We start from the raw sequence: 12,633 nt of genomic DNA on the forward strand, positions 1-12,633 counted from the left end.
GGTTTATTTGTTGTTAAAAAAAAACGTCTGGGGTTTATATGAAATTACTAATGAGTAAAAGAAGGGTTTACTTGATGAGAGCATAAAAACATCAGGGGTTCATATGCAAATTACCAATAAAGAAAAGGAGAACAAAAAAAAAAAATAGAACCCTGAAAGAGCCAACGAGGGTTTTGGTGTTTCACATTGTATTTTCTCAAAACTCGGCCAATCCAAATCTGTTATCAACGTATAGATCGATTACTCTTTCGGAGAAATGCAATCGATTCGTAGCACTACAAGGTTGTTGCTTCAGAGACACCGTGTCTCCATATCCAACACGCTTCGTTTCACTTCTTCTTCTTCTTCTTCTTCTTCTTCTTCTTCTTCTTCTTCTTCTTCTTCTTCTTCTACATCTTCTTGTGGAAGCTGGTCTGATAACGAATCGAGGAGGCTGGGGTTTGATTCTTTCAGTTCTACCAGAGCTTTTGATTCAGCTTCGACATATCGTATTAGCTCGTTGAAGAATGCTGCTTTTTCCTCTTCGGTAGTACCTGTAAGCCACTCTCGTATTCTGTCGTGTTGGAGTTTGTAGAAATGTAGATAGAGGATGCTTGGTTGTTAATTTGAGATCTTATGTCAAAATTGGTTTGAAAAAATTGCAACTTGTTTAAAAATACTAAAGCTTTGATCTTGCTGAGTAGTGTTGAGTAGTCTCCTAGCCACTTTCGTATTCTATCGTGATAGAAATGGTAGAGTATGTTTGGTTACTAATTGAGATTTAATGTCAAATTGGTTTGAAAAAATTGTAACTTGTGTAAAAATGCTAAAGCTTTGCTCTTGGGTTGGTTTTGCTGAGTAGTGATGAGTAGTCTCCCAGCTACAGGTTCCACTGATTTCGTCTTTTGAAATCAAATTTAGCTGTCTTCATGTGGGGGATTGTGATCGGTATTGCAACCACTAGATAGACAGTGGTTAAAAAGAGATCTTCATTGTCCTAAAGCTTCGTTGCTTGCTTTTCTTCTTAAGCTCTTAGCTGTTTTACTTGTGCCTCTCTCGTGTGGTAGTTAGAGTTATGTAGATATAGAGGAACCCGTTTCGTGTTATTTATTTTCGGCTTTGACACAGCTTTATCTTTTCACTAGTTGTTCTGCTTAACATGTTTTCTGGATGCTTTTTCATGGCCGGGTCACAGTGATATATCTAAATGATTAGGCTTCTAAGTGTCTTGACACTCTCTGTATTTGTATTGTTTGGAAAATGTTTGGCAGAAACAAAACTTGATGTATTCATCGAGGTGCTTTTCCACCGTTGGAGATTCTGTACAGAATACTTCTCAAGTGTCATCTGAGGAGTTAGCTTCTGATGTTCCTCAGAGAATCAAGTTTAAGCGCCTTGATAAAACCGCCAAGCATATAATGCAGGTACAAACTCAGAACTCGACAATTGTCTTTAGAGAAATCATGTCCATGTTTACCTATGTCGCGCAATCTTCTGCAGATTATCGACAAGGAGGCAATTGAGGAAGTGAGAACTCATAGGGAGATACCAAAGATTGAGCCTGGTTACCTTGTGCAGCTAAAAGTGGTAAGTATTGATGTTGGCCTAGATTGTATTTTTTCCTATCTCTTGGGGGTAATGGGATCAAAACATCTTTTATCTTCTAAGTGAGGCTTGCCATATTAATTTTGTTTGAACAGGAAGTGCCTGAGAACAAGAGGCGTGTATCAATTGTAAAAGGCATCGTCATAGCAAAGCGTAATGCTGGTCTTAACTCAACATTTAGGATAAGAAGGCTAGTGGCTGGAGTGGGTGTTGAATCTATGTTCCCCTTGTAAGTACTTTGAATGACCATTTAAGAGCCACTCTTATAAACTCAGCCCACCATGTTTTTGTGTGTTCTCTAACTCTTTACCTTGGTCAATTGAAAATACTGATGTGAGTGAGGGGTGTTTGATGACAGGTATTCCCCAAATCTGAGGGAGATAAAGGTGTTGGAGAAGAAGAAAGTAAGAAGAGCCAAGCTTTATTACCTGAGGGAGAAGACGAATGCTCTCAAAAAGCATTAGCACACACCTTCATAACAAAAGCAGTATTAATCCTGTTCTGAACAAATAAAATGTCTTTGAAGGTTCCCTTTTAGTTACACTCCCCTAAGAAGGAGACACAGTTTGGATATTGTATTTGTGTAATGGCGGATCGTCTTCATAAGTTGTTTGTTGGCTTCTTTATGAGTTATCTCAAATTTTTGTTTGCAGCAATATCAGTTTAGTAAAACAAAAATTTTGAAGACGTTTTAAATAGTTAAACAGTTTAGTGATTGGTATATACTGTTGTAAACTGTTAAACCCTAATTTGGTTTAGTTTATAAATAATCATTTATCAAATAACCTTAAAATAAAATAAAAGGGTTACGAACCCGACCCGACCCGACCCGACTGTCTACGCTTGCCACGCCGGCCCCTTTATCTCTCGATTAGTTTCTCTCTCCAATGGCCAAGCTTCTTCTTCTTCTTCTTCTTCGTGTGGTTTCGCTTCTGACTGTAAGTCTTTTACTCTAATTGCATAAACCCTAATTGTTTCTCCGGTCTATTGCTAGAAACTTAACCTAGATCCTGAGTATTCGATTTGGGAATCGAAATTTGTTATTCATATATTTGCAATGTTGGATCGGGTAGAAACACTCTGATTTTGGGGGGATCTGTACATATAGTTTCTCAGGTTCGTTTTGGGTATCAAATTGTGTGTGTTCATATTTCTAGTGTTGTGAATTGTGAGTAGCTCAAGTAATGTAGGGTTTATAAAAGATTTAAGTTTTTTTTTGGAACAGAATTGTTAATCGTCTTACATTTTTTGCGAAAATTTGTGTTATTGAAGGTGAGTTTAAACCTATCTAGTGATTGTGATTTTTTTGATAGATTGCATCGAAATGCCTAAGAAGATGAGGAAGAGTAGTAGCACTACAATGAAGAAGCCATCACAAGGAGAAGCAAAACCTGTGGCACAACAAGCCAAACGAGTTGTAAAACCTGGTAAATTTGGGAAAGAGATTGAAGACATCTTCGCTGGGAGAATCAAGCTGAAGCCAAAGGTCCAAATACCTGAGACGAACGAGTCCAAAGCAGAGATTGCAAAGAAGAAGAGGAAGAGGGACAGGTTGGAGCGTAAGAACAACCCTGGAAGGGAACCCAGGAGGCAGACAAGGGAGAGGACGGAGCTTGATAACAACCCTGGAAGCGAACCCAGGAGGAGGAGGCAGACAATGGAGAGGACGGAGCTTGATTACTACCCGGAAAGCGAACCCAGGAGTCAGACTACCGAGCTTGATAACAACCCGGGGAGCGAATCCATGAGTCAGACAACAGAGCTTGATAACAACCCGGGAAGCGAAACCAGGAGGAGGCAGACAAGGGAGAGGACGAAGCTTGATGGCAACCCGGAAAGGAAGACAAAGAAGAGTAAGAGAAGCGGACCCAGGAAGATAACTACAGACGGACTCAAAGTGTTCAGGGAAGATGAAATTGGTTTCAACAAGGCCAAATCTGGTGGTACTCGTCTCTGTCCTTTTGACTGTAATTGTTGCTTCTAGATCTTCTTGAACCAGTTTTTTGAAGCTTTTGCTTTATTGGTGCCCAAGTAGATTAAAAACTTGGTCTGGTTGTAATGGATGAATGATCTCAGTTATCAAGATTTGTTGTTACTGTTGAATTCATGTTTGATGAGAAAAAATACATTTTTTTTTTCTTTCTATCCAATTTTGATGTTCCTAGTCTGATGAGATGAGTACAAAGTGTTGTGCATGGCTTTAGTCCGAGTTTTCACTTTAGGAGGAGCTCAGAAGAAGAAAACAGCAACATGGAGAATGATCAAATGTAAGTTTCCACATTGTCCTGTAACTACAGGGCTATATATGATGGAGCTTGGTCCAACAGAAAAGATCTCTATTAATAGGCTTTGATGTGCCGTTGGAAGAGTTTACTCTTGTTGAATTACCCTACTGTGTAGAAATTAATCGTAGTAATTCTGAATTGGTCAACTACAAGAGGAAGGTTGCATCTTCGTCGTGGTGTCTTCTTGGGAAGATTTACTTTGGAGGGTGTAAACAAACAAGAATGGTCAAACATCTTCGTCGTGGTGTCTTCTTGGGAAGATTTACTTGGAGAAAACGTATTCTCTTGCAGAGGTGCCATTAGTTCCGGCGAATTCATATTCTTTATGATCAGTTACTATTGCAAGAAGGACATTGCCAGAAGAGTTGAGACTGAAGGAATTGGATGGAGATCGATTTGCTTGTATGACACAGTCTTCTTGAATTCATATTCTTTCTGGTTTTTGTTTAGTTTAATGTATGATCTCAACTAAGACCAATACTTTTTAGAATTGAAACATCTCGTCACCCATTTGTCTAGTCTCTTTGAAGAAGACAGGAGATTCTTCGGCCAAGACAGGAAATTCGTCTCAAAATCAAGAATCTCTGTCTCAGATTCAAGAAGTGTCGATAGAGAATTAAGAAGCTGAAGAGATGAGCAAAACCGAAGTTGTGTGGGTTTAATAAAAGGAAAACAAATCACATGTCTTACTGGATACAGTCTTCCTCTTCTTCAAGTGTTCAATGGTCAAGTCCACCTGCACAAAGAAACGAAACCAGAGTCAAGACAGAGCAACAGAAAGGCAAAGCAAGGCTAGCGTGTACGAAGCCAATCATCCTTAGCAATAAGTTTGAATGTCTTGACTCATATGAGACCTGATAAGATTGATGAGTTGTCAGAGGTGAAAACCCTAATGCCTATAAAAGGCAAATGATGTAATCATAACAAAAAGAGGAAAATAAGAAGTGAAATGTTCTTCACCTAAAGAGCCACTGAGCTCATTCTTACACCTCTTTGATGATGACCAAAGAATTATCTTTCATATTGCGTGTTGACATTGCTCCTGTGGTAGTGGAAGTTCATAATTAAGGGGTGGCTGTCTGTGCAAAAAAAAAGTTAAGGAACTGCTCTCGGGGTATGATTACTTGCTTTTGTTGACAAGTCTGTGTCGTCTCTTCTTAGGTAGGATTCGTTTTTTCATGGTATTGCTAACAGAAAACTCTGTTTCTTCTTTCTTTGCAACTCTTTCCGATTATCATATTTGGTAGAGGAAGTAGGTAAATAAAGTTTTTGTGGTCAAAGTGAAAGATAAAATACGGATCGGAGTATTTACAACAGTAGACTCGGCGAGATTTTTCAGAACATTTGGTGCATTGTTAAGAAGCACCGAGGATCGCGTTTATACAAAACTAAACTGAAACCGAGTTAAAGATGTAAATACGTAACAATATCAAATAGTTAATGACGCAACATACAGAGATTAAGAACAATTATAGCTAGCTAGTGATCGACATACTAATAAAAAGAAATAGAGATAAATTCAGCGTACACACTAATGAACAGATACTAAATTAGAATCCAAGGGTTTCGGATGAATCGTCTTTAACCTCAAGAGCTTACTCAAAAGTTTCTTAAACTGTGGAGGCTTATTAGATGGGAAAATCTTCAATTTCAGGGGCTTGTTTATAATATCCATTGTTATCTTTGAAGCTCTTCTGATTCTCAACTTCAACTTCACCGGCAACGAAATTTTCTCTTTAGCGACGGCTACAACAATCTTCTCCGCCTTCTCTTCAGGACACAAAAACCGATGCAACATCAACGCAGATGCGTTTCCTCTCTTCTTAGGTTCCCTTGCGAAACATGTTTCAATAAACTCCCTTGCATCACAAGGCACATACTCAGGGATCTCTGGAGCTTCACCATCATAAAGAAAGTCCATGAGATCGAAAATTCCTACACCTGCCCATGGCTTTCTACCTGTGTACATCTCCAACACTAAGCACCCTAACGACCACAAATCTAGGGTTTTCTTGGCGGCCCCGTCGTGGAGAGACTCTGGTGGCATGTAAATAGGCGTTCCAACAAACGGGTAATCAGTTTCCCAGTGACTTGGAACTTCTCTGACTTCTCTTGTGTTTCCAAAATCAGAAATCTTCAACACGTACGAAGAATCTTTGCACGAGAAGATAAGGAGGTTATCGGACTTGAGATCACAATGAACATAACCATGACTATGAATCGAGACCAATCCTTCGAGAATCATACGAGTGAAGTCTCTGATCACTGGATCTGGTAACCTTCTGTCGGTATAATTATCCATGAAAGATCTTAAACTCCCTTCGGTTGCGTATTCGAGAAGCAATTTGTAGACTTTGTGTCCGTTAACGTTTAAACCTTCTTCCAAATCGTCTCCATAGCATATAACGATGTTCGGATATCCTTTGAGTTCGGAAAGAATCTGAAACTCTCTGTTGAGAGAGTCGTAATTTCTGGCCTCAGATGTTTTGACGGTGGCATGATACGAGGAACCGTCGCTTTTAGTGTATTTGAAGAGATCAACAGAACCAAAATCGCCTTTACCTAAGAATCTCACGAACTCTTCAGTTGATTGCATATTTGCAGCAAGATTTTGTTCTAGAGTTGCTTCAAACTCGAACTGTGTGTGTTACAAAGCTTAGAGAAATTCACAGCGAGAGAAACTGAAAAAAAAAAATTGCAGGCTGCAGCAATAGAGTAAAATAGGGAATTGTAGTGAAAGAGAAGTAAAGTGAAACATATATATAGAGTTTATAGCTAGGGTATCTAAGTCGGTGACTTGGTTTTCCTTTTATTAACGTTGGGAGCGTCATGCTAATGGAAATTTATCTAATTCGTACCGGTGGTTTGGTTTTCGAAATTGTAACGAGAGAATGGGAACCAAAAAACAAGGAATAGCAGCGATCGAGAGAGGAAAAATAATGGAAATTTCAGTTTTAAACAGTTTCAGAAAAGAAAAAAAAAATAATGGAAACTTTTAGTTTTAGAGTTGGGTTCAACTAATGCAAATTATGCAATGGTTCTGGCTTGATCAAAGTAAATTCTAGTTTTGAACTAGCAAAGTTCAATTTCTTTTATTTGGTTACATTTGGAGTGAACCAGAAAATTCTTCTACACGTTTAATCTTTTATGATGAACTGGGTGATGTTATAAAGGTTCTTTCTTTGTTGACAAGGTTTTCTTTCTTACAGTCTCCATCAAAAAAGGTGTTCGATTTGTCATACTAGGGTCCATTTGATCTTTGCGGTTTCTATAATCACACCAGAAGGAGAAAGAGAGAGAATACACGCACATACTCGTATACATAAATACATGTGTAAATAAATATTTAGCAGTAGTCAGCATCTAGCTGAAAACTGGTTGATAATCAATATAACAAAAGAACTCAGACAAACACAAACATCTTAACTTCATTAAGTTTCCACAACAAACTTAGAAACACACTCCTTTACATGGCATCTACACCACAAAGAAACATGTAATGCAGAAACGTCCACGATTTATTATTAGCCCCCAAACTTTGGTAAAAATGTCTGAAAAAAGCCCCTTTCACAATTGGAGGGATTTTAAAGCTCATTTAGTCCACCAATGCAAGAAATCCTTGCGTCTGTTGATTTTCTTCTGAAGCTGGAGGAGTCCATAGAGCAAAGCCTCAGCGGTTGGTGGGCACCCAGGGACATAAATGTCGACCGGCACAATTCTGTCACACCCTCGAACCACAGAGTAGGAGTAGTGATAGTATCCACCTCCATTGGCGCAACTTCCCATTGATATCACCCACCTTGGATCAGGCATCTGGTCATAAACCCTGTGATTGTATCCAAGATATTAGAAGTTGGAATTTCACACAAACCAAACAACAACAGAACATTGAGTTGATCAGCATACACAACTTCTCTTAATTCTACCAGAGCAAGACTGATTTCTGAACATACCTCTAAATACTAGTTTCTCAACGATACTTATATCCGCACAAGAACTAAGCTAGACCAATTTATAAAGCTGCCAATCATCTCTCAAATGCATCTAAATTTTGCTCATCTTAATGGTTATTGTATTGAGAACCGTGATTACTTGCAGCTAATAGATTGGCTTGGGATATTTTATATCTATTGTGTCTGGGCCTAGAGACGACATAGTACTACTAGCTCAGCTACCTACCAGAAAACATAGACATACAATTCTAAAGAAGGGTTCATCCTTCAAACACGAAAAATAGGAGTCTGTTAAGTGCGTTCAATAGCCACTTCCATACAACGACATAGACATCAGGGCTCAAAGACAACGAAGAAAAGTAATCATGCACGATCCCAATCAGCCAGGACAAGGATCACCAATCTTTTAGAAACAAGAAAAGATCGTAACAATGATATCTCCAATCTCTAATCAGGACCAGCTTTGATAAAGCCAAGCATGATGATTGCTGAAAGGGGCACTTACCCATGTTCATCTACTAAGCTAGATAATCTCAAATCTCTATCTACTCACAAAAGACAAGCACAGAGATTGATTATATAAGTCTTCCACAAACCTAATCTGCATCCCTAATTGCTAGAACACTTCATGAATTCAAACCTAAAACTTCACAAATTAATGAATAAATCTGCGCTAGACAAAGAATATGAAACTGTATGACTTCCAGGTCATCAGACCTTATACTTCATACAGCAATTCTCGATTTGTCACAGACCTCGCAATCTAATCAGAAAACATGAACCCTAAAATCGCAGGGGAAGAAAAAATCCCAAATTGAAATCCCCAATTATATTCTCAGAAAACCTAATTTAAGAACATATCAAGCAGAACAACACAAATCCGAGATCCAAAGATATAAATCAGCCGTTTTATTCCATGAATAAGGGAGAGAGAGAGAGAGAGAGAGGCGTACTTGCGAAGAGCCGGAGCCATCTTGTTGGTAAGAGTCCCAGCAACAATCATACAATCAGACTGGCGAGGACTAGGCCTGAAGATGATACCGAATCGATCGAGATCGTAACGAGCAGCACCGGTATGCATCATTTCAACGGCGCAGCAAGCGAGACCAAAGGTCATAGGCCAGAGCGATCCCGTACGAGCAAAGTTCATGAGATCATCGACCTTGGAGATCACAAATTCGGCCGCCTTGGAGAGACCAGGAGGAGGAGCGGTGGTGGAAGGAGGACCAGGTTTCGTGTAAGAAGTCGGTGTTGCGGAGGGGGATAGAGATGGAAGGGATGTGTGGAGGTGAGAAACCGAAGCGGCGGCGGCTGCGCGTTGAGATTGGAGGAGGAGAGGGAGGCGCGTGGCGGTGTTGCGTGTAATCATCGCCATCGAGAGAGATTTGTCTCTTTTTTTTTGCTCTTTCGTCGTGGAGTTTGATATAACCACGCGACTCTATCTATCAAATAACCAATTTACTAAATACAGGTGACGAGAACTTTATATAATAAATAGTTCGGAGACTTTTTTTCACTTTTTTTTCTTTTCACTTTCTACATTTTTATGTTATTGTCAGTAATAAAGCGATTTTACTGTAAATTTTAAGTTTTACAAAAATTTATTTTAAAATTTACCACAATAATATCATATTGTAAATTGAAATTTAAAATGCTAATGCCAAAATTAAATTTGAAATTCTAATGTAAACAATTAATATTTAGGATTCCCTCTCTTTATTCGGCCCCCCCTTTTCTTTGAATTTTCACGTCAGATAAACACACATAGGGTTTCATCTCTCTCTCTCTCTCAATTTCCCCAAAATTTTCAAAATCCCTTCTCCGTCACCGGGAAATTTCAAAAATGCAACCTCCGATTTGTAAACCCAAGCTTCAGAGTCACCTCGAATTTCTGAAACCGCTTCTCGATGACTCGATTAAGCAGCTCTTGTTGCAGTACCGAAGCGGACGAACCAATTTCTCCGATTTCGACTCCATCTTCACTCGTATCCTTCACGATCTTCCCGAACCATCACCACCTCTCGAACTAGTCTGGTTCTACTCCTCCGTTAGATTCTACGCTTCCAGATTAGCTTTCCGGGACGACTCCGTTAGGTTAACTTCGAGCTTCTTCCAGCTGCTAGTCTCTTTCTCCGATTCGTTTCCCGGCGTCAAGAAGGTAGCTCTGTTATCTCCTGTTGTTTACCAGCTGAGTCGTTTGGTTGTTACTAGGAGGAGAGACGCTTTGAGTTTGTTAGAAGGGATTGTGAGCTATATTAGCATGCACTGTGTTGATGAACCAGGAGGTGAGGATGGTGATGTGTTGATGGTCTCTGGTTTTAGTTTTGCTGATTTGAGTAGAGTTTGGGTTGTGGATGAAGTTGAAGAGAATTGTAGAGTTGATGATTGTTTGGAGGTCTTCATGCCGTTTGTTAGTGAAAAATTGCGTAAAGAGATTGATTCTGAGTCCTGTCGCGTTGGTTACTTAGCTGGAATCGTAGCTTCACAGGTCTTCTTGCTCAGTTTATGCTCAAGATTTAATTCGGAATTAAGCAGATCCAAACTAGAATTGGATCTGCGGGAATCTGTGCTTCAGATGATTTCTGGATTCCAGAGTTGCTATTTTTTTGGTGAGTGTAACGCCTTTTTCTTTAGCTATTTCTCATTCTATGGAGATTTCTGGTAGTTTCCAATTCAAATAACATTAGATTTACAGGGCCAGCAGACTATTTAGTGTCTCCAGATATCTCAATTGGTTTAATTTTTAGTTTTGTTCTTGTTACAGATGTCATTCTCAAGATGCTGTTGCTGGAGCCATATCTGCATTTAACATCACTTCTGGTTTGTTCTTTGACAAAACTGTATCAACTACTTTAGCCTTCTCTCACTTGGGTGACTTGAAAGTTTGAAATTAGTGGTCTGTGCTTTCGTAATGTGTGTACAGCCGGATGTGCAAGAAATTCCATAGGTGCTTCTAGAATCACATTGTATGTAACATGGGAATTGGATTATTATTTCATGAGAAAGCTTTTAATCTTTCAGGGTCCGGAAGATGAAGCTCTTTTAACGGAAATCATAACAGATGCTGTGATTAAATCAGCAGAAAAGCTATTCCTCAATCCTGGAAGTGGAACTTCACAAAAAAGTTTACACTTGAAGAACATTGCTATTAATTGGTTGTTTCTTTTTGACAAGGCTTTGGCTTCTCTAAGGTATATGCTTATAAGGTCTACAGAATTAATTGCTTCAGTTACTTTATTGTTTTGCTTGATACTTTAAAGGATTATGCAGGAGAAATAAAGATCAAGAAAAAACCATCAGCTACATGAGCACGTTCTCCAATTCACTTATTCCTCACCACTTGATCAATTGGGTAATCAGTCAAGGTGAAGTGATTAGAGATGCAGACGCATTGAGAAACTTGACTCCCGCATCCTTCCTCGGTAAAATTGCTTCTTTTGTTACTAATAAATAATGTGTTTGTTTTCATGAGTGATTTGTTCCACAGAACTTCCCATCTGTTCACCGGAGCTGTTATGAGTCACTCGGCTTAGTTGACTAATCCATTGTACTAAACCTGATCACCAGGATGGCTTGTGTCCCTTGAAGAGCAAGGACTAAGGGTGTTTGACTGTGACCATTCCAAAAAGTACGCCAAAACTGTGATTCACAAGTCAAGACCAGATCTCAGTCTCGGAGCCACATTGCAGAAACAACAAGAAGAGTTTGATCAAGATGCAGACATGGCTGATGGACACATTGTGTCATCTATCTCAATTCTCAGCAGCAACACAAGAAAGCGTAAAGAAGAGAGGCATAATGAGGGAGAAACGAAAGTGAAGCTCTTCAAACATAGACACAGCAACATTCAAGAGAAGTCCAAGTGTCAACCTTTTGTCTTCTCGGATAGTTTGGTGAACGGGACTGAGGTTGAAGTATCAGACATGGAGCTATGAATCTGGACCATTTATAGTTAATGAAATCGGCTTAATATTATTATATGGTAGAGATGTAAGAATGCTGCTGAAGTAATTGTTGTCTAGAGATTATAACAAGTTCACTTTTGTAACTATTTAGAACCTTCTTATCGTAATGTAAACTCGTGAATCGGGATGAATCCTCCTAAGATGAGCAGCGCCTTTAAATCGTCCTCCATCTCCAGCATCAAAGAGTTAATAGGGATTTATATGACTAAAAGATATTTGACTGATGGGGTTGGGCGTTCTGTAGCAAATGAGAGGTTCTTTAAGACACAAAGAGAAATCAGTGCGAATCAAAGAGTGGAAGATTTCCCGTAAGCAAGCTCAATCAATGGACTTCTGTTAAAACTGGAAATGAACGATGGTTTCTTGTAATTCACTAATTTGGAAGCTAAAAATGACAAAAAGCTTCTGTTCATGGGTTTTGTCTTTCATCATTGCTCAGTCAGTGTTAAAGTTAATGGGCCTTTCGTGTAACTCTGTTGGGAGCTTATGTTATGGCTATTACCCCAACAATACTCTAGTATATATAAATTTCCAAAGATGATCTACTACTAATTTGGTTGTGATTTGTGAGATAAAAAAAAAAATCTAAATGGTGATTGGTGAATACGAGTTATGTATATTGCCGCTGATTATTTGTTTCTGGTTTTAGTATTTGGGTGTGCGTTTTGATGTTTCTAATCATTATACACATGAAAAAGACTTTTCTTCACTACTGAATTTGAAATGATTTGAGGCTTGGTAAATTTAATAGGGCATTTCCCAAATCATAAGTACTTGAATAATAGAAGATTTTCAATTATTTAGGATTCGTTTTTGGGGGAACATATTATCAATTTATCATACTCA

General features: G+C 38.9%; 5 protein-coding genes across 8 annotated transcripts; 3 read left to right on the forward strand and 2 right to left on the reverse strand.

Annotated features, from left to right (window-relative positions):
- The first annotated feature begins 112 nt into the window (after positions 1–112).
- On the forward strand, positions 113–2,224 carry LOC104735187 (large ribosomal subunit protein bL19c). 2 transcript variants are annotated; one of them, XM_010454923.3, is made up of 5 exons: positions 113–535; positions 1,251–1,403; positions 1,480–1,566; positions 1,680–1,813; positions 1,943–2,224. In XM_010454923.3, exons 1-5 carry the CDS (start codon positions 257–259, stop codon positions 2,046–2,048), a joined length of 759 nt encoding a protein of 252 aa, XP_010453225.2. In that variant the 5' UTR covers positions 113–256; the 3' UTR covers positions 2,049–2,224. The 2 variants fall into 2 exon arrangements, with proteins under 2 accessions (XP_010453225.2, XP_010453226.2); XM_010454924.3 differs by having other exon boundaries at positions 158–526.
- A 48-nt stretch (positions 2,225–2,272) lies between these two features.
- Positions 2,273–3,687, forward strand: LOC104735188 (uncharacterized). Of its 3 annotated transcripts, none has more exons than XM_010454925.2 (2): positions 2,273–2,522; positions 2,898–3,687. In XM_010454925.2, the coding sequence occupies exon 2, from the start codon at positions 2,909–2,911 to the stop codon at positions 3,566–3,568; it is 660 nt and encodes a 219-aa protein (XP_010453227.1). In that variant the 5' UTR covers positions 2,273–2,522; positions 2,898–2,908; the 3' UTR covers positions 3,569–3,687. The 3 variants fall into 3 exon arrangements, with proteins under 3 accessions (XP_010453227.1, XP_087337492.1, XP_087337493.1); XM_087481366.1 differs by having other exon boundaries at positions 2,385–2,522; positions 2,877–3,687; XM_087481367.1 differs by having other exon boundaries at positions 2,513–2,700.
- A 1,713-nt stretch (positions 3,688–5,400) lies between these two features.
- LOC104737954 (mitogen-activated protein kinase kinase kinase 20-like) lies at positions 5,401–6,483 on the reverse strand. Its single transcript, XM_010458197.2, has one exon. It carries the CDS (start codon positions 6,463–6,465, stop codon positions 5,401–5,403), a length of 1,065 nt encoding a protein of 354 aa, XP_010456499.2. The 5' UTR covers positions 6,466–6,483.
- Positions 6,484–7,188: 705 nt separating this feature from the next.
- LOC104735189 (NADH dehydrogenase [ubiquinone] iron-sulfur protein 7, mitochondrial) lies at positions 7,189–9,404 on the reverse strand. Its single transcript, XM_010454926.3, has 2 exons — positions 8,776–9,404; positions 7,189–7,695 (listed from the first exon to the last, which is right to left on the reverse strand). The coding sequence occupies exons 1-2, from the start codon at positions 9,195–9,197 to the stop codon at positions 7,461–7,463; spliced, it is 657 nt and encodes a 218-aa protein (XP_010453228.1). The 5' UTR covers positions 9,198–9,404; the 3' UTR covers positions 7,189–7,460.
- A 143-nt stretch (positions 9,405–9,547) lies between these two features.
- Positions 9,548–11,948, forward strand: LOC104735190 (uncharacterized). The gene is made up of 5 exons (XM_010454927.3): positions 9,548–10,431; positions 10,587–10,642; positions 10,844–11,013; positions 11,093–11,244; positions 11,390–11,948. Exons 1-5 carry the CDS (start codon positions 9,666–9,668, stop codon positions 11,755–11,757), a joined length of 1,512 nt encoding a protein of 503 aa, XP_010453229.2. The 5' UTR covers positions 9,548–9,665; the 3' UTR covers positions 11,758–11,948.
- Positions 11,949–12,633: the final 685 nt, after the last annotated feature.

The sequence above is a fragment of the Camelina sativa genome, chromosome 13 (genome assembly GCF_030686135.1).
Source record: "Camelina sativa cultivar CO46 ecotype springtype chromosome 13, ASM3068613v1".
Classification (NCBI taxonomy): Eukaryota; Viridiplantae; Streptophyta; class Magnoliopsida; order Brassicales; family Brassicaceae; genus Camelina; species Camelina sativa.